We start from the raw sequence: 27,711 nt of genomic DNA, 5'->3' as shown, positions 1-27,711 counted from the left end.
TAACAAATCATTAATTATTCCTTATCACTAATATTCCTGTGAAGAAGTAGGTAAGTGATGGGACATTACTAGTCCACTGAAATGTAAATTTGGGGGTTTGAGGTTGCCAGCTGTCATTCATTTATCTGTCAATACAAAGTTAGTTGATTAATACACATGGGCAGAGTCGATTTTCTTTTTTGAGATCCAGTCTAGTCCCCTTCTTTCTGTAGCTATATGACTGCACAGCTTAGATCTCTACAGCTATGTAAGGGCATTCCTCAAAAGGAAGGGCGAGAGGTAGGCAGGCAGGGAGGGAGGAAGGAAGGAAAAATATGGACCATTTCTTGGTTTGTCAAAATTTATAAAGTCATACTCTAATAGCTTGACAAGAGATATATTTATGGATACTGCAGAACAAGAAGGACAAAAATAGAATGTCCAAAACGGTGGGGTGTTGTCCTAGTGTCTCTTAAGACATTTTTAAAAAAGTATTTACCTATGAGAGAGAAATGGAGGTGGGGGTGCTGGTGGCGGTGCACCAGTTAAGCGCATATAGTACGAAGCGCAAGGATCCTGGTTTGAGCCCCCGGTTCTCCGCCTGTGTGGGGGGTGTCACTTCACAAGCACTGAAGCAGATCTTCAGGTGTCTTTCTCTCACTATCTTCCCCTCACCTCTCAATTTCTCTCTATCCTATCCAATAAAATTGAAAAAAAAAATGGCCACAGAAGCAGTGGAGTAATGCAAGCACTGAGCCCCAGTGATAACCCTACAGGAAAAAAAAAAAAAAGACAGAAGGGGGTGGAGCGGGAGTCAGAGCATTACTTGGGCACATGCAATGGTGAGGAATGAACTCAGGACCTTATCATTGTAAACCATTGTAAACCAGAGCTTTATACCTCCCACCTTCTGCTTTGGTCCATGGTCCATGTTCCCAGAAAGCTAAAGAAAAGGGAAGCTTCCAATGGAAGGGATGAGACAGGGAACTCTGGTGGTAGGAATTGTATGGAATTATACCCCTCTTATCCTACAATCTGGTTAATTATTATTGAATAACTACTTAAAAAACAGTTGTTTAGCCATAGCCACCACCTTGCAAGTCACACACAGACACACACACACACACACACACACACACACACACACACACACACACACACACACACACTTTATGGAGAAAATAATAAGTTCATTATAAAGGACCATGAAAAAGGATGAAAACTTAGTCATCTCATGCCCTGGCCTATGAAACTACAGCTTAAAATTATAAAGGCAGATTATTGCTTCTAGTCATTACCTCAATGTAGTCTCCCAACTCCAAACCCGCTGTGTGCCTTTCCTGCTCTGTAATATTAGAGCTGTGCTCTCTCTAAACCTCTTTGCTTTGCCAGCAGGCAGAAATGTTAAGCTCTGAATATATCAGTTAATGTGTGGCCCTGTTGAGAGAATGACACTTCCTGTGGAAGTCACCAGGGCCCCACCTCTGCTAAAGGCTAGGGAGAACCACTGGTAAGGACACCTCCCCCCAAGATGCACCCAGAGGGTTCAGAGTAGTTCCAGCCCTGTCCTCCAGGACCACAGGACTTCTGCCAAACCACCCTGGAGCTTGGCCAATTGAAAGCCATTTCTGCCCATGCCCTTTGCTTTCTTCACTGCGCACAGTGTGGCTATTTCCATAGAAGCCAGGCACTCTTTGAAGCAGTCTAATCAGGGAGAACATCTTATAGTTCTTAGTTTCTTACTCCTTCTGGCCCTAGATTAGTTGAAATTTCACATGAGATGTTGCTGAGCCCCTAAGAAAATGTTAAATTCTTTCAGTGATTCTACTGTTGGGTTGTTGGAAATGTCATGAGGCAGTTTTGCATGGAAAAGTATGTCGAGATTTTTCCAACAACTTTTATAAATTCTCTGCTCAAATATTTGATGTGGCCTCTGTCTTCTCACTGATACCCCTCTTTTCCTCCCCTTGCTTCTAGAATAAGCATCAGGACTTAATATCACACTGTCTCTAGGAAACTGCTCTTACTGCTGTGGACAGGAACTAATGTGCACCTTTTATGTATTCAAGAAGATTCTCGCTTCTTCTTCTTGTTCACATTTCTCCAAAATAGCACATTTCAATAACATGAGAGCTCTCCAAAAACAAGAAGTCCAATTTAATTTATGGATGACAATAGGAAATGTCTGCTAAGAACAAACTGAAAATGTCATTCATAAGATTAAATAATGTTTACATTTTATATGTATTTTTTTCAGTGAGTTCAATTCAAGACCATTTAGCAGACATGATGCCATTAAATAGACATGATGCTAATTCTATTTGCTTAAATGGAGAAAATCTAGAGGTATAGGGGACATAAATCAGACCAATATCACATAGGCATGGACACACAATATACAACTAAAGCATAAGTTGAATTCTCATAGATTTCTCAAAATACTTGTTTTTTTAATGTCAAATTTTTTAATGGAAATGAAACTTATTTATTCTTAGGCAGTATAAGATGATGAATTATTAAGGCAAAAAAGATGTATTTATTACTTCATGGATATCATCAAAATCTGTTTCAAAACTGTGTAATTTAGAATGCTTTACTAAACAGTAAAATAAAAAACTAAAGTTAACAAACGAGAGGCCTATTGTACTGAGTTCTAATTTCCAGAGGCAGCTTTTCTTGGTGTAGACTCAGAAGAACACAATTATATAGGCAAAAGCAAAAGCAAAATTATAAATATAAGACACAAGATATCTTTTAAGTCTCAGCAATTTAAGCTCATATCTTAGATTATTGGATTTCTATTAGCAAACCACAGAAATGGTACTGAGAGGGGCCAGGCAGTAGAGCACCTGTTTAAGTGCACAAAGACCTGGGTTCAAGCCCTTGGCCCCCACCTGCTGGGGAAAAGCTTCGTAAGTGGTAAAGCAAGGCTGCAGGTGTCTCTCTGTCTCTCTTCCTCTCCCTCCCCTTTTTAAATTTCTCTCTGTCTCTATCCAATAATGAAAAATAAAATTTAAATTTAAAAAATGGTACTGAGGAGAATATGACACATCACCCTCCTAACACACACACCCTCCCTAGACTAGCAATAGTCAACACTCAAGGCTTTAAATATTTCTCAACTTAATTTCAAGTGTTAAAAAAAACCCACACCTGAAATTAGACACAATACTAGCCCCACATCAGTGACCCAAAACATAATTATCTTAGAAACTGCAATTTCAGTGTCTCCAAGAAATGCAACAACCTTCAATTCAAAAGTTCACACATGTGCTAATGAATATACAAAATACTATATCATCATAGACCGATTTCATCCAGCAATAAAAAAGGAAACTAATGGGAAATTCAACCACATAAGTCTCAAATCATAACGCCAAAGAAGTCGAATACAAGAGAACATATGATATGACTGCTTATACATGAAAACCAAACTAGCCTACAGTCACACAAAATGGATGAGAGATTGCCTAGGGCTGACAGACTGAAGGAAGTGAGCTATGAGAGGGCACAAGAGTCTCTCCTGTCTTGGGTTGTTTTAGATTCATAAATACGAATCACCATAAAAAATGCCGTAAAAACTAAGAAAAAAAGTTCCTAGATAATTTTATATATTAATTCTTAATTTTTAAAAGTTATTTCTTTGCTGTTATTTTATCAAAGATTAACCAATTTATTTCAGTAAGCTATAGAGGGGTGGGAGGAGATCAGAGAACTACTCAGCTCTGGTTTACGGTTGTGCCTGAGACTGAACCTGGGGTCTCTGAGCCTCACATATGAAATTCTGGTGTGCTACCACTGCAAATTTCCCAAGTCCCTCATGTTCCACGTTCACAGCTAGAGTTTATTGAGTAGGTACCCTATATATTTAAATTCTGGTTACATTTTTCTAAGTAAAATGTGTATATATATATATATATATATATATATATATATATATATATATATATATATACACACACATACACACATATATATATATGTAATTTTGACTTCCTGGTAATGTGGTCATGGAGTAGCAGCTAGCTATAATAGCAACAACATTTTTTTAAAAAAAATTCAGAGCCACAGGTAGATGTAAACTGCATGTGGAAAAAAAAAACTTTCAAACAGCTTGAATGAGGAGTCAGCAGTAGGCAGTGGGTAGGGTACAGCATTTTGATAGTCACACAACAGAACACCCAGGCTAGGCCCCCAGAATGTGGGGCAAAACCAGTTGGAAACTGAAACTGTGCAACCTGCTCAGATTGTAGCAGTGGCCTGCCAGAGGCCACAGTACAGTCTGAAACAAGGCAGCAAGAACCTGTTCTGTCTAAATCTACCAGAAGTAATATGGAAGATTCTCTCTCCCCAACCCCACTATGGCACATAAACACCATGGCCACAGCATCACCTGCTGGCTGCACAGTAGAAACCACATGTAAGCAAACTACAGGGTAAAAATAGAGCTGTTCCAACTCACAAGGTTTGGGGAAAAAAATGTCTGAGTTTGAATTCAGAAATCTTATTATGAAGACAATTCAAGATTCTAACGATAACATACAGACACAAATTCAGGATCTCAGAGATCATTTCATCAAAGAGCTACAAATCAAAGAAAACTCTGGAGAGCTACATAATGTGAAGGACACTTTTGATGGAGTAAGAACACACATAAGAGACAAGGGAGTGCTAGTCTACATCCCAGACTCAGCAGTCGCCAGGATATTGACATCCAAGAAGAACCAGATTGCCATTTACAAACTCCTTTTTAAGGAGGGAGTGATGATGGCTAAGAAGGATGTCCACATGCCCAAACACTCAAACTCGAAGACAAGAATGTCCCCAACCTTCATGTCATGAAGACCAGGCAGTCTCTGAAGTCATGAGGCTATGTGAAGGAACAGTTTGCCTGGAGGCATTTTTAGTGGTATCTTACTAACGAGGGTATCCAGCACCACCACGATTACCCCCGCCTGCCCCATGAGATTGTGCCTGCCACCTTGCGTCACAGTGGACCTGAAACTGGCAGGCCATGGCCCAAAGGTCTGGAGGGTGAACAACCTGCAAGATTCACACGAGGGGAAGCCGACAGAAATACTTAAGAGAAGAAGTGCTGTGCCCCCTGGTGCCAACAAGAAAGCTGAGGCTGGGGCTGGGCCAGCAACTGAATTTCAGTTTAGAAGCAGATTTGGTCGTGGATGTGGTCAACCACATCAAGAAAGTTGGAGGGTTTTTTGTTGTTGTTGTTGTTGTTTGTTTGTTTGTTTAATAAACTTTTAGCCAGAAAAAGAGAGAGAGAGAGACCAGGGAGTGGCTCAGTGGCCAAAGCATTAGACTTAAGAATGTACACAAGAGCCCTAGTAGTAGAATAAATAACCCTAAAAGAGAATAGGAGGGCTAGAAGATACAACAACACTCTCAGAGTGCAGAGCTGTTGGAGAGAAAAGGTTCATGAAAAATGAAGCAATTCTCAGTGAAAAAGCTGACTCCAACAGAAAAAAAAAGAATGTAAGAGTTATTGGGTAGCTGGGGACCAAGAGGAGAGAGGAGCAGAGAACATATTCAAAGAAATCATAGCAGATGGTTTATATGCTTAACATGATTAACAACATGCAAAACATAGATATAGAGAAAGCTGAATGAACACCTAAGTTCTTGAACTCAAGCCAGCACATACCATGACACATTATAGTGAAACTGTCCAAAAGCAAGGATATAAAATTTATAAATCTGGCCTACACAGAGAGAGAGAGAACCATCAGGCTTTCATCAGATTTCCCATCACAAACCCTTGAGGCAAGAAGGAATTAGAATGATATATTCATAGTTTTATAAGATAAAAACTGCCAGCCACAAATAGTCTGTCCTGCCATATTATCCCTTCAAATATGAAGGAGAAATTTAAATTTTCCCAAACATACAGAAACTGAAGGAGTTCACCAGCATTCTTGCCTTGCTAGATTACTGAAAGGAGTCCTTCCTACCTGACAAGTAGCAAAGGAACTCCAACTCTAAATGAGGTGACCAGCGAATAAAATAGAGCTGGGAACACAACAGCAATAAAAGAAGTAAATACATTGCAAGAGGGAGGGCAAAATGGACAGAGTGCTATCTGTTATTTTGAATTGTTATGAACACATATGTACATGCCCACTGGACCATATATGCAAAGGCTTCTCTTGATAAAGCAAAGGTAAAAGTCACAAGGTTAACCACAAAACTGCTTTCCAAAGTGCTTAAAACAGTTTATATCCAACACTGTAAGTGTGAAAGAGTTCTAGTTGCTCTAAATCTTTACCAAAATGTGCTAATGTCAAACTCTCAGCTCTCAGTTTGGTAGGTGAGAAATGAAATGTATTTCTTTTTTTTTAATTTTATATATAAAATGGAAATACTGACAAAAAACCATAGGATAAGAGGGGCACAACTCCACACAATTCCCACCACCACAACTCCATATCCCATCCCCTCCCCTGGTAGCTTTTCTATTCTTTTTTTCTTTTTTTTTAATATTTTATTTATTTATGAAAAAGATAGGAGGAGAGAGAAAGAACCAGACATCACTCTGGCACATGTGCTGCCAGGGATCAAACTCAGGACCTCATGCTTAAGAGTCCAAAGCTTTATCACTGTGCCACCTCCCAAACCATGCTTTCCTGTTCTTTAACCCTCTTGGAGTATGGACCCAGGGTCATTATGGGGTACAGAAGGTGGAAGGTCTGGCTTCTGTAATTGCTTCCCTGCTGAACATGGGCATTGGCAGGTCGATCCATCCCAGCCTCTCTCTTTCTTTCCCTAGTGGGGAGAGTTTATTTCTCTAATGTTCACGTCCCTGCTAATAGGCTTAGTATTTTTCATAGCTTTATTAACTTTTCTTCCTTCCTTCGTGTACTGTACTGATTCAGCCCATTTTTTCTGCTCTGTACTTTTTTTTAAGTTTAAAAATTATTAATGTGCTAAACTAGAGATCCACCAAAAGAATACACCAATCTCACGAAAATACAACTGTGACTTCTGAGAAAACTATATTCCCAGAGGTGGGTGCATGCATGTGTGACCAGTGGGCAGAAAGGGAAGAACTGGAGAGTCCCCCTAGGACAGGAAATGTGCTTGTCAGCTGCTGGCCCACCTAGACAGCTACACAATAGAGCACAGTCCCACAGCAGAACTGAGAACCTCTGGGTTCTTAGCACATGACCTTAGGGGAATCAGGTACCAGATTGTTCAAAAAGAATCACAAGTGTGGCAAAGAATTAACTCTGCTGAGAACTGCCAGTGAAGTCAGGCAGTTAATCCAGTCCCAAGGGAGATTTAAGGGAAAATGTGCCCAAACAGTGGTTGGGAGAGTGATCTATGGTGCTTCAAGTATGCAGGGAAGACAGGCGAACAAAAAAACAAAAGCATAGCTTCTACTTGGCTAGCCCACAGAAGTCTGGCTATAGGCTCATACGTCTCAGGTATCAATACCATAAAATTAATTCATTGGCAATACTTCCCTCCTCCACAATATATAAAAATAAAGGAAATAAGTACTGTAGGCACAGTATCACCTACTGGCTTAACAATAGCAAAGAGGTTAAATGTACAAATACAGCAAAACTTTGCCTACTCAAAAAAATTATCATGGTCAGGAAGAAAGGCAACCCAGCAATTAGAAGAAGATATCTGCACAGCACACATCAAACAAGAGATTGATTTCAAACATCTATAGAGAAATCATACAGTTTAACAACAACAAAAACAACCCACTTAAATAGTGAGCAATAGGGACTAGGAAGTGGCACACTCAGGAAAGTACATGCCTTATAATCCTAAGGAACCAGTCCTCAATTGCAGTGGAGAAGCTTCACTGAAAAGTTGTGCAGGTGTCTTTCTCTTTCCCTCTCTGTCTCTCCCTTGCCTCTCAGTTTCTCCTTATCTCTACTAAAAGAGAGAGAGAGAGAGAGAGAGAGAGAGAGAGAGAGAGCAAAAAGATGGGAATACAGTAATCAAAGGAAGATCTACATATGGCCCACAGACATATGAAGAAAAAAGAGAAGCTTCACTTCACTTATTATTAGAGAAATGTAAGTTAAAACCACAAGGAGATACAGATACCACCTCATACCCATGGGAATGGCCTAAAATAACAGAACAGAAAATGATACTCGTTCACCAGGATGTGGAAAAAAAGAAGCTCTACTACATTATAGGTGGAAAGTATGAAGAATTCTTATAAAAAAAAAAGAAAGAAAACTGGAAATACCTCTGAAATGCCATTCCTAAGCATAAATCCAAAGTATATGAAAACACTTATGCAAAGGGACCTATATGCTAAGGAGAGGAAGTAACATAAAGGCCCATCAATACGTGACTGGATAAAAGAAGTTATGGACAGTGGTCTGGGAGGTGGTGCAGTGGATAAAGCATCGGACTCTCAAGCATGAGGTCCTGGGTTCGATCCCTGGCAGCACATGTACCAGAGTGATGTCTGGTTCTTTCTCTCCTCCTTTCTCATTAATAAATAAACCTTAAAAAAAAAAAGAAGAAGAAGAAGAAGTAGTTATGGACATATACTCAAAGGGCTGCTACTCTGAAACTCAAAAAAAAAAAAAGATGATATTATAACCTTCAGGACAAAATGGATAGAACTAGAGGCAATTAAGGAAGTGAAAGACAACTACTATGGTTTTACTTATATGTGGAAACTGAGAATTGAAAACGTATTAACTAACAAACACAAAAGAATGACCAAATTTTCTCCAAGACTTTCTGAGAACTATGGTAGCTTTCAATAGGCAAAGGCTGGGGGAGGGGAAGGTGCACAGAACTTTAGTAGTGAGTGTGGAACTACACCCAATGTATAAAATACAGGGGTAATTTAAAAAATATATATTATCTTTATTTATTGGATAGAGAAAAATATAATTTTGATTAACAGAAGTTTATAATTTTAATGTGGCTTAATCTATTCACTTTTTAGCTTCTGAGATCAGACAAGATAGGGCGTGTTCAGGGTGGTATGTTCGTAGACATCTATTCACTTTTTAAAAAATTGTTCAGTTAAGCTTTCTGTCACCTATTTATAGAACTGTTCCTAGCCCAAGGTCATTTTTTTCTTTTAACTTTTTTTTATAGTTTTTTACTATCATTACTAATAATAAAATAGGGGGAAATCAAGAGAGAAGGGGGAGGTTAATAGGGAAAGAGGCAGACAGACACCAGCAACACTGCTTCACCACACACAAAGCTTTCCCCCTGAAGGTGGGGACCGGGGGGTTGAACCTGGGTCCTTGTGCTGTGAACCTGAGTCCTTGTATAACATATGTGCTCAACCAGGTGCACCATCACCCAGCCCCTCAAAGTCATTTTTCTACATCACCCTTTATTACACTATAGTCTCATGTTTCATATTTAAGATATTAATTCTACATACAATTACATACATCTACATAGAATTGAGGTTGTAGTGCTGTGAGCATTCACAGATACTGTATCACAGTATGGTTATGTTCCAATAAAGTTTTATATGTAAAGATAGGCTAGCTAAGGACTAGATTTTGGTCACCAATATGGCTTCCTACCAATGGTCTATAGTATAGCCAAATCACCACAACACAAAGACAGGAAGTACAGACTGTTGAAACAGCAGTTCAAGAGTGGTAAGTTGACATGAATGTCCCATGGGAAGATGAATAGACAAGTACTTTTAAGGTATTCTTCAAACATCGGGCATGACAATGAACTACTGGACCCTACAGATCTTATACAAGCAGAAAGAACACTATTCGAGAGCAATTAAAAGAAGAGCGGTCAAGTGGCAGCGCCACACACAAACACTCTAAAGTCAGAATAGCAATAAATCACGCCAATCATTTCAGAGAACTCTATGATTTTAGATGGAAGTGGCCTTAGAAATAACCTTGTCCAACATACTTATTTTATGGAAGAGCAACCTAAAACCCATCGAGTAGTGAATCAACAAGAAATGATTGCAAATTAAAGTTATTTTTGGAGAACAAGAATGAGATTGCATCACCAAACAGCCAGGACCTATAATGCAACTGTCAGAACTCCGTTAAAAATGATGAAACTGTTACACAGCGTGAATTATTTACAAGGAAAAACAAAGGAACAAAAAAAATAATAAATAAATAAAAACAAAGGAGTAATGAATTTTCTATGTGAGCTCAGTTTGCTGATGTAGTTACCCTGAGAAAGAAGGTAATAAACAGTACAGAAATTCAAACTTGACAGCGACATAACTACAGATATGATTTTGCATTTGAATATGTATATAAATTAGTGAAAAAAAAAGTATATTTTAAATAAACCTTCCTGGACTGAAATGACTTTCCCATAAGTGAAGGGAATCAGTATGTGTTATAGAAAATAAAACCAGGGCCTCTAAAAGAAAAAATCTAAATTCAAACCCCTCACAGGAGGTAACTTCACTGTTATGAGTATCCATTCACTCACATGTTAAATGTTCATAGTAGTACTATCTACTTAGGTCCTTAGGAAGACTTTTAAAAACAGTTATACAATAAGTGATGAGGCCGAGTGGTGGTTCATCTGGTTAAGCTCACAAGGACCAAGTTCGAGCGCCCCTGGTCCCCACCTGCAGGGGGAAAGCTGTGCGAGTGGTGAAGCAGTGTTGCTGGTGTCTCTCTACATCTTTATCATTCCCTTCTCCCTCAATTTCTGGCTGTCTATCCAATAAATAAAGATAATAAAAAATAATAAAAAAACAAATGTAAGTGTCCCCCAAAAGAATTGTTTCCTTCAGCTGAATATGGGATGATCTGATCTATAGAAGTTGAAAAGCAAGATCAGAAGGGAAAACACTAAGCAGAACTTGGACTGGAGTTGGTTTAATGCACCAAAGTGAAAGACTCTGAGGAGCAGGGGAAGGTTCAGGTCTTGGAACATGCTGGCAGAAGAAGACCTAGTGGGGGTTGGACTGTTATGTGAAAAACTGAGAAACATTATGCACGTACTAAGTGCTATATTTACTGTCAACTGTAAACCATTAATTCCCCCAATAAAGAAATTTTAAAAATTTGTTTCCTTCCCTTATTCCTCTATAAACATGTCTAGTAACAATAGTAATAACTAATATTCAACTACTAGCTATATGCCAGACAGTCCTTGTAATAATTCTATGAGGTAGACATTTTTCTTCCAGGTTTTAAGTTAAGTAAACTGAACTACAAAGGATATAAGGTCACACAATTACTCTGTGGCGATGTCGAGTTTCATATCCAGGCAATCTAGAATCATGACATCCCATTAAAAAGGCTGAAATATCTACAAATTAGCTCTGATATTAATATTAGCACCCTTTATTCACTCCTATTAATCTCCACTCATCTCCTTTAAAATACAAAGACAATTACAATGTGTGCAGGAAGGTGGTTTAATGACCACAACTATGAAAGAACACTTTATCTAAAGCAACTAGAAAGGAGTTCATATTTTACTTGGCTTCTCTACTCCAGCTACATAGGAAAATTACACAAGGCGAAACCTAGACTGGATGTGATGTACTGCAGCAAAGGAGAGGGCTCTAGATGATGCGGGGATACCTGAGACCCAGTGCACAATGAGGGGGAGACTTGCATGTGTGGTGGGAAGATGTGACAGGGTACCCATGTGTTAAAAACTGTCCTGTATATCATTTCCCCAATAATGACAGAGAGAGAGGAGAAGAAGGAGGAGGAGGAGGAGGATGGTGAGGAAGAGGAGAAGGAGAAGGAGGGAAGGAGAGAGCAAACAGAATAACCATCTCTATGGCCAGAGCAACAGCTCAGCAACACAATCTGATGTCTTCAGACAGAGGAAGAGTTGAAAACATGCATTATTTAGTCACTGCTCACTCCTACAAAGGGCAACGAAGGGAGCTAGGTGGTGGCAATACCTGGTTAAGCACACATGTTACAATGTGCAAATAAAGACAATGAGATACCACTTCAAGAAGATGAAGAGAATGTCATACATCAGAAAAGGTAGCAAAAACAAATGCTGGAGAGGTTGTGGGGTCAAAGGAACACTCCTCCACTGCTGGTGGGAATGTCAATTGGTCCAACCCCTGTGGAGAACAGTCTGGAAAACTCTCAGAAGGCTAGAAATGGACCTACCACAGAACCTGCAATCTCACTCCTGGGTATATATCCTAAGGAACCAAACACACTCATCCAAAAAGATCTGTGTATGCCTATGTTCATAGCAGCACAGTTTGTAACAGGCAAAACCTGGGAGCAACCCAGGTGTCCAAAACAGACAAGTGACTGAGAAAGTTGTGATATATATATGCTATTAAAAACAGTGATTTCACTTTCTTCAACTCATCTTGGATGAAGCCTAAAGAAATCATGCTAAGTGAGATAACTCAGAGAAAAGGATGAATATGGAATGATCTTATTCATACACAGAAGTTGTTAAAAGTGTTGTTTTCGCCGGGCTGGCTTCACGGGCATGGGTAGGTAACAGACGACCAGGGACTCATGGTTGAGCTTTAGGCAGTATCTCTTTATTCATGCAGGACGCAGCACAATCTAAGCCAAGCTAAGCTAAACTAAAGTACCGTAAAACTCACAATGCTGTCTTTATATGTACTTGCCAAGTAGGGTGGAAACAGGATGTGACATAGAGAGGGTGGAGAGAAAAGGGACTGGTGAAAATCAGAGTGTGACAAGGAGAGGGGGCAGAGCAAAAACATATCATGAACCAGTGGGGATTGAACCAATGCCCTGCAGTGGTTATGTAAATAGAATACAGTGGTTATGTAAATAGAATACAGTGTTAAGCAAGGGGTATTAAACCAATGAAACAGAAGGGGTCTCATGCATACCAACAATTCCCCCTTTCTTTTTAACTAATGGCCATAGTATTAGGAGTGTGGGGTGAACAGAAACCTATATCGTACAGGCGTTTTCAAAAGAACTGGCATAAGACATGGAAAACAAAATAGGCGAGCAGCAATAACCAGTGTGATGCGGAGACTGCATCAGGATAACTCCACAGCAACAGAAAAGTACTACCATTATGCCTACCTGACTTCCCTGGGTAGATGACCTCATCAGTGTGTCCTGGAACCCCACCTTCCCAGAGCCCTACCCGACTAGGAAAAGATAGAGATAGTATGAACTGACCTGTCAATGTCCAGCACAGAAGTCAGACCTCCCACCTTTTGAACCCCATAGAGATCTCTAGTCCATACTCCCAGAAAGATAAAGAACAGGGAACATTCCAATAAAGGGATCGAATATGGCACTCTGGTGGTTTGAACCATGTGGAATTGTACTCCTCTTATCCCACAATCTTGCCAATCATTATTAAATCAGTAATTAAAAAAAAAGAAGTTGAAAATAAGAAAGCACAAAGCAGAACTTGGACTGGATTTGGTGTATTGCACCAAAGTAAAGGACTCTGAGGTGGGTAGGGAGGAGAATACAGGCCAAAAAAAGATGACAGAGGACCTAGTGGGGGTTGTACTGTTATATGAAAAACTGGGAAATGTTATGCAGGTATAAACTATTGTATTTACTATCAAATGTAAAACATTAGTTCCCCAATAAAGAAATAAAAAAGTAAAGGACTGGGGTGGGGACCTAGAGGAGGCTGAATTGTTATATGGAAAACTGAGAAATGTTTTACATGTACAAACTACTGTATTTACTATTGACCATAAACCATTAATGTTCAGTAAAGAAAAAAATGAAGAAGGATGAGGAGGAGGAAGAAGAGGTGGAGAAGGAGGAAGAGAAGGAAGAAGATGAAGAAGAGGAGCAGGAGGAAGAGGAGGAAATGAAAGAAGGAAGGAAAAGAAAGGAAGGAAGGAAGGAAGGAAGGAAGGAAGGAAGGAGAAAGAAAGAAAGAAAGAAAGAAAGAAAGAAAGAAAGAAAGAAAGAAAGGAAGAAAGAAAGAAAGGAAGAAAGGGGGAGGGAGGGAGGGTGGGAGGGAGGAAGGAAGGAAGATCATAGGAATGGGTAACCATTTACCCCAATAAGCTCTTGGAGTTCTTATCCATTTTAATGCTTCTCTTTTGAGAGCTGAACAGATTCTGTGGATCCACATTCCAGAAGAGAAAAACAAATCACATAAACAGTAATTTCTATGAAACAACAGTGAAATCATACTGAAGAACCAAGCCTAACATGGTTAAGGATTTCCTGTGGTGAATATTATTTTTCTCTGATGTGGATATTTTGGATTGGAGAGATAGCATAATGGTTATGCAAAAAGACCTGCAGGCCTGAAGCACCAAAGGTCGCAGGTTCAATCCCCAGCATCACCATAAGCCATAAAAATAAATAAAACAAATAAATAATACTAAAAATAAATAAACATAAAAACAAACAAATAAATAAATAATACCAAAATAAACACATATATATACATATCACATCACAGACATAAATAATTGCAGATACACAGCAATGAGAACTTTGTATTTGCTTCTGCTTCCACAGCACCTGTACCTCCCTTTCCTTTTTAGCATTACCACTCTGAACCTTAGTTAGGACAGAAAGCAGTCTGTGTGAAATGGTGAAAATACACTGACTTAGAATTGGAAGATAAGGGTTTGAGTCTAGGCTTGACACTTTTGGGCAAATGATCCTACAGTATCCACTTATACCTCCGATGAATTATCTGCACGGAGAAAGTTTAATGTGGTAACACAGATCTTTACAGTGAGAATGGAGGGAAGTTACCATTCCCTCATCGGATGCATGGGGATAGTAAAAGTCTTTGAGGCGACAAGCAAATAAGATGTGTAAAATGTACCACAAGATACCAGACACACAATAAATGCTCAATAATAGTGGCCATAGTGGGCTTTGCATCATGCTAGATACTGCCTAAAATACCGGTCTTACAGAGTAACTGGAAATTTGGATGGAATTACAAAGAATAGCATGACATCCTCTCCCCAAACAATAACCTGGGTCCACCTGCACAGCAGATGTCAGGCTCAGGCAAAAAATAATAAAGTTATTGGCCCTTTGGAATATAACTAAAATAGGCCTACTAGCTATTTCCAAAATGGAGACACCAAATCTTCATCTACAATATTCCAGCCTTTAGGTTCATGATTAATCAACAATCTGTATGGCTTCAGATGTTAACTCTTTTTCAACCACCAGGTTCCAGGTGCTAACATGATGCCAACCAGACTTCCCTGGACAGATGACCCTACCAATGTGTCCTATCCTCAGAGCCCTGCCCCACTAGGGAAAGAGAGAGGACAGGCTGGGAGTATGGATCAACCTGCCAATGCCCATGTTCATCAGGGAAGCAATTACAGAAGCCAGACCTTCCACCTTCTGCACCTCATGGTGACCCTGGGTCCATACTCCCAGAGGGTTAAAGAATAGGAAAGCTATCAGGAGAGAGGATGAGATATGGAGCTCTGGTGGCGGGAATTGTACCCCTCTTATCCTATGGTCTTGTCAGTGATTCCATTTTATAAATAAATTAATTTTTTAAAAAAAGGAAAAGAAGAGCATGACAATTACAGGACAGTGCCCATCTCCCCATCTACTTACAGAAATGGAGACACATAACCTAATTCAGTAACACGGGGAGTAGAGGCCTGGCAAGTTTGCCCATCTTTCCATACTAGATAAAGTATTTGTTGCACCATCTCTTGAGGACTTAGTGGTCCAGAAGTCTCAGCTGTGTTCCTCTCTGGTACTTGCAGTAGGATGAAGAAAAATGCCTCACTCAAGGTCATACTTCTCAGTGCACCCCAGATCTAATGATTGATTGACAGGGGGACATAAGAGCCAAACCTTTACCCTCAGTTCAGGACAAGTCTGAATGGTCCTCCCAATTCCAGAGTTCCATGAGTTTTGTTGAAGCTTTCTCCACAGCTGAAATGCAATTCCACTTCTGCCCTGCCCAATCCTGCACTCCCTCGAGGTATTGATCCCGGGAATACTCCTGCACACAAATCTGTCTCAGAGTCTGCTGCCGAGGAAAATGACTTATGACACTTGCCCAAAGTCAGAAAGCTAATGAGAGATCAGAACGGGATTTACTACAGATGCGCCAGCACAATTCCATAATTACAAAAGGAGCAGAAGAGACCAAATCAAAGAGAGAAACGAAAGATCTAAGAGGCAACATTACACATAATACCCATCAACATTCTAATAATGCCTCATTTGTGGATCCGAATAAAATTGGGCAAGGATCTCTTGTGAAGTTGAATTGATGGAGACAAGACAACATCCATCCCTCTGTGGAGAGGGTGGTGGGAGTGGGGCAGTGAAGGATGAACGAGGTGCATGTCCTGCAGGCCTCCTTCTGCACTTGAGAAACACAGACTAGTCGGACCAAAAGGAGATTTAAAGGCAGAATAATCCCCGTCTTTCACTTGGTGTAAGGGAATAAATGAACTCACTGCTCTGAGAGCTAGAGGAATATAGAGATTATTAAAGGCCTAATCCAGGCCTTTTAATCACCAGAGTCCAGTTTTGTCTTCAATATGTAATTTAGACATTTTGTGTAAAGTGCAACTCCACATACTTAACTTGAAATATAAAATGAGTTGTAAAGTAGGTCTGTCTTGAGAATTATGCCTGTGTCACTCTTTCCTCCCACAATGTGGATGGTTGGGAATTGGCTCTATTATGGGTTTTCACAGGCTGACTTCCTAAGGAAGGCCGAATGCATTATCTCTACCTCGAACTAAATTAGCAATTAAAGTTCATCAAAAATTGTATCTTAATGGCCTTATCTGAAAATGAGGATAATAATAATTATCCCATTCAATAGGATGCCAGAAAGACTAAATATTTAATGGAAGCGACACACTCTGAATGCCACATAAGCAAGTAACAAGGCCATACCTAGAACAACATCTACTGGTTAACACTATAATCCCAGGAAGATGCAGGCTTATTTAGACACCTGTTTCTAATGAAGACAATAAACTTTAAACTGGTATACATAATTCTAACAACCTTCAGAGAGGACAGGACTTGAAAAATCCCTATTGTAAGCCATTCTACCACCAATGCATCTGAGACCTTTGAGAAAAAAAAAAAAAAAAAAAAAGAGAGAGTAATGAAGTGGAAGTGAGAGAGAAACATGAGGTCAGAAGACAGCTAACTGGGTAAGCCTTGCCATGTGTGCGTCCTGGGCTGAGACCCTGGCACAGCATGAGAGGACCATGCAGTGCTAGATGCTCAGGTTGGCCATCCTATCTATCTACCTAGCTACCTACCTATCTTATCTATCTATGTATTTATCTAAAATAAAAAGAATGAAGAAGTCTGAGAAACCATGCATGCATAAGCTCCTAGAGACTCAGAAGAAAAAGATCATTTTGTAATTATTAAATGAAAACAGAGCAATCACGATAAATGAAGGAAACACAAAGGATATTTCACAATCTTCAGGCTGTTCCAATAGGCACTGCAGCATTCGTTTTGTTAAATAATTACTTGTATTTTTATTATCTTTTTTTATTGGATAGAGACAGCCAGAAATTGAGAGGGGAGGGAGAGACAAAGAGGGAGAAAGACAGACAGACATCTACAGCACTGCTTCACCACTCGCAAAGTTTTCCCCCTGCAGATAGGGATCAGGACCTGAAACCCAGGTCCTTGCACAATTTAACATGTACACTCAGCCATATTACACCTGGCCCCTAAGCATTCATTTTTTAAATTAATATTTATTTTATTTGATAAGACAGAAATTGACAGAGGATAAAGAAACAGAGAGGATGAAAGAGAGACACCTGTAGCACTGATCCACTGCGCCTGAAGCGTCCACCTTACAGGTAGGGACTGGGATTTGAACCCAGATCCTTGCACATGGTAATGTCAGGTATGTCACTGCCCACCCGCCTATATCATTCATTTTATATACAATTGCTTGCTTGCTAGAAACCTCTCAGAATCTCTTTTTGCTTCATTGAAAAAAATAAGTAAAACTTTCTAAAAATTAGCTTCTGTTCTTTCTACATCTATTTCTTTATCAAAATGTTCAACAAGTTTTGTTTTAAATGTATACATACTCATAGAGGGCCAGGTGGTAGTGCAGCGGGTTAAGCACACGTGGCACAAAGTGCAAGGACAGGTATAAAGATCTGGTTTGAGCCCCTGGCTCCCCACCTGCAGGGGGACTACTTCACAGGCAGTGAAGCAGGTCTGCAGGTGTCCATCTTTCTCTCCCCCTCTCTGTCTTCCCTTCCTTTCTCAATTTCTCTCTGTTCTATCCAATAACAATAACAACAACAAGGGAAACAAAAAAATGGAACAAGTGGCTTCCAGGAGCAGTGGATTCGTAGAGCCGACATCAAGCCCCAGCAATAACCCTGGAGTCACACACACACACACACACACACACACACACACACACACACACACACAAATGTAGATATCCCTATAATGTTTTAATAAATTTGATTATTCTTGCTTGGGAAGCCTAAGGAGACACCCAGGGAAGGGTCCCTCCTCCTACAGTGCTCAGTCCATGCCAGCCGTATGTCAGAAATAGCTTTGGAACCTCTCTCAGGTAATTTGTCCTTGTCTCCCTTTACCAAAAGAGCAGTAGTAAGATTGTCAATTTATTTATCAATTCCCAAGGTCTTCTTGGGAAAAAAAAAAAATCTCATTTCAAGTCTGCCAAAGGTTTTCAAAAATCCACTCTTTTCTCTGTGGAGTTTCCACTTTTTCTGCTCATAGTAGTAACAGTTCGCAGGCAGAATTATTACAGGTAAAGGAAAACACAGAGAGAACCAGATGATCATCAGTATTTCATAGAAATGTCACTGTGCTCAGGACCCTGCAGGTGAGGACTTGGGGCTTGAACCTGGGTTATTGCATATGCATTTAAAAATATCATGATTTACTTTTTAAAAATAGGTAACTTCATTTGAGCTAGTACTCATCAAGTTCAATGTTTTCTTCAGTATTGTTAACCAATATTATATACAGAGAAGAAGAAACAGATTGGCACTAGGAATTTTAAAACTTACAAGTATGTCTGGCCAGTGAGTAGTTCGATCCTCCACTAGTCAAACCAAATCCCTCTGGAATCTGACTGGAGCTTCGAGGTCTGGTCAACAGTTTAGGAGGTTCAATTTCAGCACCAAATTCAGCTCCAATGACTCCTAGTAAAACAATTGCAGTAGCTTGCTTTCGTCTCTCCTCATAAGATGTGGAAATTTTTTTCATTTGTGGAACACTTGGTAAGCACCCTGAAAACCAAAACATAAGGACATAAGTTTAGAATATCAGTATATAAAAGACCTATGATTATAAAAGCATTCACGATGCTCATTCAGGAAAGGAGAGTCATTCAACGAATAGCAGCAGGACAACACATCGTTCACCTGCAAAAGAATGAACGTGGACTCCAACCTCTCACCGTTTAAGAAAAGCAACTCAAAATGCACAAGAATCCTTAAGATAACAGCTAAAAATAAAGAACTTACAGAAGAAAAAAACATATGACTTCATTATCTTTTAAAAAAAATTTTATTATCTTTATTTATTGGAGAGAGACAGCCAGAAATCAAGAGGGTAAAGGGAGTGAGAGAGGAAGAGAGACACCTGCAGCCTTGCTTCACCACTCACAAAGCTTTTTCCCTACAGATGGGGACCAGGGACTCGAACCTGGGTCCTTGTGCATTGCACCATATGTGCTCAACCGGGTGTGTCACCCAGCCCCACTTCATTATCTTTTTATCTTAGTTTAAGTAATGATTCATTAGATATAATACTTAAAGGAGAACTAATTTTAAAATACTTCTAGTTGGACTTCACCAATGTTAAAAAGAAAAACAAAACCAGGGAGTCGGGCTGTAGCGCAGCGGGTTAAGCGCAGGTGGCGCAAAGCACAAGGACCGGCATAAGGATCCCGGTTCAAACTCCGGCTCCCCACCTGCAGGGGAGTCACTTCACAGGCGGTGAAGCAGGTCTGCAGGTGTCTATCTTTCTCTCTTCCTCTCTGTCTTCCCCTCCTCTCTCCATTTCTCTCTGTCCTATCCAACAACGACGACAACAATAATAACTACAACAATAAAACAACAAGGGCAACAAAAGGGAATAAATAAATAAAATAAAATATTAAAAAAAAAAGAAAAGAAAAACAAAACCAAAAACATTTTCTGCTTCAAGACAGAATTAAGGAAGAACAAAGACAACAAAGTGTACAGACTAAGTCAAATGTCAAAACACACATAAGGGACTTTATCTGGAATATTTGCTTATAACTCAGTAATAAGAAAACACACATTTTAAAAATGTACAAACAATTTGAATAAATATTCCTCCAAAGATATACAGCTGGTCTGTATGTCCATTAAGAGATGCTCAGAATCACTGAATAGGGAAATGCAAATCAAAACAAGCATCATGAGATATCAAGTCACAGGAACAGTGTGTTCCTGGTGGGAAGGCGGTATGCTACAAACTACTTTGGAAAACAGCCTGGTAGTTCATCAGAAAGTTTAGTCAGAACTTACTACATACCTCAGCAATCCCACTGCTGTGTATTTATTCAGTAAAATCAAAGACAAATATACACAACAAACAGGAACGCTTATAACACTATCACTCATAACAGCAACAAAATATGGAAATAATCACCTAATATATAGGCAAAATGTGAAATAGTCAGTCAATAAATATGCATCGATATTAAGGAATGCAGTACTGAGATATGCATGTTAAGGGAAAGAAACCAGTCAAAAAAGAGAGTGCACACTGCCTGAGCCCACTTACATGACACAGCCAGAACAGGCAAATCTATATAGACAGACAGTGGCTGTGTGAGGTGGCACAGGGGCAAAATGGTTAACGAGGGCAAGAGGCTATTAGGCCGTTGACAGAGTAGGAGCTGAAGATACAGATGAGCAGCCAGAAGTGGCGCAGTGGGCAGTGTACAGGACTAGCTTGGGAATAGTCCTTGCTGTCATCTAGGGTTTGGTGCTCTGGTCTCTCTCTCTTAAATAAACGAATCTAGAATTTGTTTCCCAGGCATTTGGGCACTTTATTAATAACTGTATCCTTAGAGCTCAGAAAAAGGGATGGACAGTGAGATGGTACTTGATACATATTTGCTTACTGAATGAAAAATGAATTGAGGGGACTGGGAGGCAGTGGGCCTGCTGAAGCTACCTACCATAAACAAGGACCTGCGTGTGAGCCCCTACTCCCCACCCACAGTGGGGAAGCTTCTCAAGCACTAAAATGGTGCTGTAGGTGTCCCCATCTCCCTCTCTACCTCCTCCTCCCCTCTCAATTTCTCTAGCCTATTAAATAAGGAAAAATAATAAAAAGAAAATAAATTTATGACAGGCCTTCATAGGAAAAGGATGAGTATATTTTGTCTCGAGATATCAAAATTCAGAAGCATAACCTGCTTTTTGAAGAACTTATAACCTGGATGTAGCTTAGTATTCAGAAGAAATACCAGCATGGTATTAAAAACACAGTAGAAAGTTATTATAAATTCATAGTAAAATATCAATAAATAGGGAAAAGTGGGGGATTTTCTTTCTTTCCATAATTATTTATTTCTCATCATGTCAGGGGCTTCACAGCTCTGGTCTGACTTTTTCAGACAGAAATAGGGAGGCAGAGAAAGAGGGAAAGAAACCACAGTACAGACTCTATCTTCCATGCAGAGGGGGTTAGATTTGAACCTGTTCTTCTTCTTCTAGCGTTTGCCCTTCTTCCGTAGCCCGTCAACAGCGTCAGGTTGAGCCTGATGTAAAGTTTCGAGACCTCCTTGGAATCTGGAGAGGTGGCAGTCGTTGACTATGTGGGTCATAGTCTGTCTGGAGCCACAGGGGCAGTTCGGGTCGTCTCTGGCTCCCCAGCGATGGAACATAGCGGCGCACCGGCCATGGCCTGTTCCATAGCGATTGAGGAGGGCCCGATCATAACGTGCTAGGTCAAAGCCGGGCTGACGCTTGCAGGGGTCTGTGATGAGGTGTTTGACCCTGTGTAATGCAATCACTCCAAATGTGAGTGTGACTCGGGAATTGCATTCTTGGTGCAATTCTCCTTTTTATTTATTTATTTATTTATTTATTTATTTATTTATTTATTTTATTCCCTTTTGCTGCCCTTGTTTTTTATTGTTGTAGGTATTGTTGCGGTTAATGATGTCATAGTTGTTGGATAGGAGAGAAATGGAGAGAGGAGGGGAAGACAGAGAGGGGGAGAGAACGACAACCTGCAGACCTGCTTCACCGCTTGTGAAGCGACTCCCCTGCAGGTGGGGAGCTGGGGGCTGGAACCAGGATCCTTATCACCGGTCCTTGCACTTTGCGCCACGTGCGCTTAACCTGCTGCGCTACTGCCCGACTCCTTCTCCCTCTCCTTTTTTTTTTTTTAAATATTCAGTGTGTCCTCTATTTTTTAAAGATTTATTCATTATTTTTATTATCTTATTATTTTTTATAAAGACAGAAGTTGAGGGGGCCAGGCAGTGGTGCACCTGGTTATGCACTCACATTACAATGAGTAAGGACTCAGGTTCAAGCCCTTGATCCCCAATGCAGGGGGAAGCTTCATGAGTGGAGAAGTAGGGCTGCAGGTGTCTCTTTCTCTCTCTTCCTCTCTATCTCCCCTCTCCCTTTCAATTTCTGTCTGTCTCTATCCAATAATAAATAAATAAAAAGTTTTTAAAAGACAGAATTGAGAGTGATAAGGAAGAGAGAAGTTGGGGAAAGAAAGAAAGGAAGAAAGCAAGCAAGAAAGAAAGACAGAAAGGAAGGAAGAAAGAAAGAAACTCAAAGCACTATTTTCCCGACTCATGAGGCTTCCCCCTGCAGGTGAAGGCCAGAGGCTTGGACCCAGGCCCTTGGGCATGGTAAGACCCATGATCTGCCAAGTGCACCACTGCCCAGCCTATCCTAATGCAATTTTTTTTAAATCTTTATCTGTTGGATAGAGACAGTCAGAAATTGAGAGGGAAAGGGGTGACAGAGAGAAAGACAGAGAGACACCTGCAACCCTGCTTCACCACTTGTGAAGCTTTCCCCCTGCAGGTGGGAACCGGGGGCTCGAACCTGGGTCCTTGTGCACTGTAATGTGTGCGCTCAACCAGGTGCGCCACCACCTGGTGCCCTAATGTAATTCTTAACACATTCTTAAAATTTTTTCTACCTCATTGTTTTCTTCTTCCCTTCTCTTCTTCATCCCTCCCCTTTCTCTATTTTTTCAGTATATATATATATATATATATATATATATATATATATATAGAGAGAGAGAGAGAGAGAGAGAGAGAGAGAGAGACAGATACACTGGCTTATGACAGTGTTGAGGATTGAACTTGGGACCTCAGAGTCTTATTTCATAATCATTATGCTATGTCCTCAGCCCTTTTTAATTTCTATTTATTTATTTACTTTTTGTAGCTTTTCTTTTATGGGGGGGGGGTTAATGGTTTACAGTATAGTCTTTAACACATAGGCACAACAAGATCCCAATATCATCATCATCATCTTCTTCTTCTCTTTCTCCTCCTCCTCCTCCTCCTCCTCCTTCTTCTCCAAGATTTTATTTATTAATGAGAAACATAGGAGGAGAGAGAAAGAACCAGACATCACTCTGGTACATGTGCTGCTGGGGATTGAACTCAGGACCTCATGCTTGAGAGTCTGATACTTTATCTACTGTGCATCTCCCGGACCACACTCTTTCTTCTTTTTTAAGATGGAGAACGGAACAGCAGAGACCACAGTACCAAAGCTTTGTTCAGTACAGTGGGGGTCATGTTTGAACCTGGGTCCTGCACATGGTCAGTTAGCACACTATCCAAGTGAGCCATTTTGCTGGCCCAAAATCTCTATTCTATATCTATAGCTCATTAGCCCACTCAAAATTCTCCTCAGACTTGGTACTGTGCACAATCCCACACCCTTTGTAAGTGGTATACCTCTTTTTTATTCATGATGTTGACATTTACTATATGATACTTCAAGCATTCAGAATGGTATTGAGAATAAAGAATATCAACTAAATGCACACAGCGAGCTTTATAAAATTGTAATGATGTTTCACAGGTAAAAGTAATTAACTAGTATAGCTATAACTGAAGTCTACTAAGAATTGGGACTCAGTCACACAACCTCTCCCTCATGCTCTAAAGGACACCAGAATACTGACCTCGAATTTTTACCCATTATATAATTATAGCAATACTATCTGAAATGTTCTAAATATTTTTACTTTGAACATGGCTTGCATTGCTGGAGTGAACTAGATGGTTAAGTGGCAACTAATTGGTAGATAGGTAGGTAAGTATATAGGCCAATAAACAGACAAAAAGAACAATCAATGGACACTGAAATGAACCAGCTACGGTTTTTTTTAGATTTCTTTATTTTTTTAATTATTATTATTTTCCCTTTTGTTGCCCTTGTTGCTTTATTGTTGTTGTAGTTATTATTGTTGCTGTTGTTGATGTTATCGTTGTTAGATAGGACAGAAATGGAGAGAGGAGGGGAAGACACAGAGGTGGAGAGAAAGAGAGACACCTGCAGACCTGCTTCACTGCTCATGAAGTGAACCCCTTGCAGCCAGGGCTCGAACCGGGATCTTTATGCCAGTCCTCGTGCTTCGCACAACCTGTGCTTAACCCACTGCGCTACTGCCCAACTACCCAGATTTTTTTTTTTACATTTATGTCCATAAGTGAAACTGGACTATGACTTTCTTTTCATATACTATATTTACTGGATTTTTGTGGAAAAATAATACAAGTCTCAAAAACTGGGCTAAAAGTGAGACCATCCATTATTTGTCCTCCAGGTTTATCTCACTTAACATGACTCCTTCAAATTCCACAGGGACAAGAAGAGACTGTCTCTAGGTACCAACAGCTGTCTTGTAAACCATTATTTCCCCAGTGAAAAAGGGCAAGGGGATGGCACATCTGGTCGAGCACACATGTCTACAAATGCAAGGGGGGTCCAAGTGAGGGGGAGCTTCTTAAGAAGTGTTGCAGAAGTACTCCTCTCTCCATTTCCTCTTCTTGTCCATCTCCCCCTCCCATCTCAATTTTTCTCTTGTCTCTAGCAAATAAACAAGTAAATCTTTTTTAATGATTTAAATAAAAGTCAAAATAAAAACTGGGGTCAATAAATGGCAGCCCATTTCCATTCACTGAAAACAATTAAAGGATTCTTGAAGATGAGTTAAAACGTTTCTTAGGATCCATGTTTCAGGACTTCCTTGCCTGGAGTCAAAGAGAAGGAAATGTAAGAGAAAGGAAGAGTGGAGAATAGAAAGAAATATTTTTATTAGGAATTTAATGATTTCTTATTTTGCTTGACTTCCTATTTCTTCCTGAGTCATTTCTAGCAGTTTATAATACAAAATTAATTAATTAATAATTGATTTATTTATTAAAATGTCCATTTCCTTTCAGCCTTTCCAAGTTTTTGCTAATGAAGTTACTAACAGTATTCTCTATGGTGAGTACCCCCCTAACACTTCCTCTCCACTATTCCGATTGCTCAACAATTTGTTTGGCTTCGTATGTTAACTCTCTTTTCAGCCACCAGGTTCCAGATGCCATCAGGATGCCAGCCAGGCTTCCCTAGACTGAAGACCCCACCAATATGTCCTGGAGCTCTGCTTCCCCAGAGACACACCCTACTAGGGAAAGAGAGAGGCAGACTGGGAATATGGACCGACCAGTCAACGCCCGTGTTCAGCAGGGAAGCAATTACAGAAGCCAGACCTCCCACCTTCTGCAACCCACAATGACCCTGGGTCCATGCTCCCAGAGGGATAGAGAGTGGGAAAGCTATCTGGGGAGGGGGTGGGATATGGAGATTGGGTGGTGGGAATTGTGTGGAGTTGTATCCCTCCTACCCTATGGTTTTGTTAATTTATCCTTTCTTAAATAAAAAATAAATTTAAAAAAAAGAAAAAGAAAATATCAACTGTACCAGCTGCAAGGAGTTCTTTCCGATATTGATCATTTGTGCCTTCTCTAGTATCATCTTCAAGTCTTTCTTGATTAGTTTTGTTAGAAAAACTGGATTTTCAGAAAAGTCATGATGTATCTTTGCATAGAGAAAAGACACGACTTCCAACAACCCAATATATATTTTATCAAATTAAAAAAAAATTCTCTAGTCTTGATTATTGCTTTCTGTTTCACTAACTTCTGCTCTCATTTGAATTATTTATTCCAGTTAGATTTTTTTTTTATCTACTTTCTTGTTTTGTTTCTAGGTTCGTGAGTGGGACATAGTTCACCTTTTAAAAAGTATTTATTGTTATAGTAGCAGTGGCACAGCTAACCCTCACTTTCCTCGTCTCCCTTCATAGTACTTCAATTTTAAGTAGCCATGTACGGACATCTTTTCATTGTTTTTACCAGGAAGTGAGGAGGCCATAGTTCCTGGCTTTTCACTATATTTATGACATTTTAATCCTCTTTGCTTATAGGAGTCAAATACTGGCTTATGGGAAGCAGCTAATGGTTTCAACCCAGATCACTGCATTTTTATTCTATTACTATTCTACAAAGATCAAAGATCTTCTTCTTCTTTTTTTTTTTTTTTTTACCAGAGCAGTGATTAGCTCTGGCTTATAGTGGTACATTGGATTGAACCTGGAACTTTGAAGCCTCAGGCAGGAGAGATTCAAAGGAGGTCTCGAAACTTTACATCAGGCTCAACCTGACACTGTTGACTGGCTACGGAAGAAGGGCAAACGCTAGAAGAAGAACCTTTATGTTATCTATCCCCCACCCACCCAAGCATTTCTATCTTTCTTGCACTTCCTTTTAGGTCTCTTGGTATATTCACAAATCAAAGTTACATATTTGGTAAAGAAGGATTTAAAAAGTGAACTTCTGGGGGGGGGGTTGTGAACTATTGGGGGAAAAAAAAGTGAACTTCTGGAGCCATCTTGATTGAAGGTCAGCCCTCTGCTTTTTCTGGTAATAATGCATCCAGCTTTTCTGGCCTCTTTCCACACTTGGCTCTATACATTAATTAAATCAATAAAATAAAGAGCCCTCTGAGCTCTAAAGTGCCAACCAAGATACTGGCAGCACAGACATTTGAATGGTTTTAGATGTTTTATTTCATTTCTTCCTTTTGCTTTATATATTTTTTTATTTTGCTTTGTCATTCTATACTGTCAGAGGTAAGGTAAGGCAGGGGAATGACAATGGAAGTGAGAAAAGAGGTGCCAGACCTACAGGAACAAGATGACAGAGGACCTAGTGGGGGTTGCATTGTTATGTGGAAAACTGGGAAATGTTATTCGAGTACAAACTATTGTATTTACTGTCCACTGTAAAACATTAATCCCCCAATTAAAAAAAAAGGTCTTGCCAAACCATGAAAGAGTTCACATTCTACACTGAAGTGTTTTAACCATGGTTAATGGAAATCCATCCAGCAATTCTGTATAGGGAAGTGACATCATATTCATTCACTGTTAGAAAACTCATGACACCCAGTAAGGTGAATCATGAGATAAAACAAGAATGTTAGCACCAAAAGAAGACATGTGGGGAGTGGATGAATGATGCACTCGATTAAGCAAATATATCACCATGCTCAAGGATCTGGGTTCAAGCCCCCCTTTCCCCACCTTCAGGGTGGAAGCTTCATGAGAGGTAAAGCAGGTCTGCAGATGTCTCTCTCACTCCTTCTCTATCTCCCCTTCCCTCTGAATTTCTCTCTGTCCTGTCAAATAAAAATAAAGTAGAAGGGAAAAAAAATGGCTGACAGCTACCAAGGACTCATAGTGCCAGCACAGAGCC

At 39.9% G+C, this 27,711-nt stretch overlaps 1 protein-coding gene and 1 pseudogene across 4 annotated transcripts in view; one reads left to right on the top strand and one right to left on the bottom strand.

The window, feature by feature from the left end:
• The window catches only part of WDR7 (WD repeat domain 7), a 421,542-nt gene that overhangs the window by 158,249 nt on the left and 235,582 nt on the right, over nucleotides 1–27,711 (bottom strand). For all 4 annotated transcript variants that reach the window (XM_060173931.1, XM_060173933.1, XM_060173934.1 and 1 more), the window contains one exon: nucleotides 18,938–19,159. In XM_060173931.1, coding sequence (XP_060029914.1) covers nucleotides 18,938–19,159 — 222 coding nt within the window. The remainder of the gene's footprint in view (nucleotides 1–18,937; nucleotides 19,160–27,711) is intronic.
• LOC103121708 (small ribosomal subunit protein eS10-like) lies at nucleotides 4,459–5,996 on the top strand (annotated as a pseudogene).

The sequence above is a fragment of the Erinaceus europaeus genome, chromosome 15 (assembly GCF_950295315.1).
Source record: "Erinaceus europaeus chromosome 15, mEriEur2.1, whole genome shotgun sequence".
NCBI lineage: Eukaryota > Metazoa > Chordata > Mammalia > Eulipotyphla > Erinaceidae > Erinaceus > Erinaceus europaeus.
The sequence above is the reverse complement of the archived record's forward strand: the minus strand, read 5'-3'. Positions and strand labels throughout refer to the sequence as shown.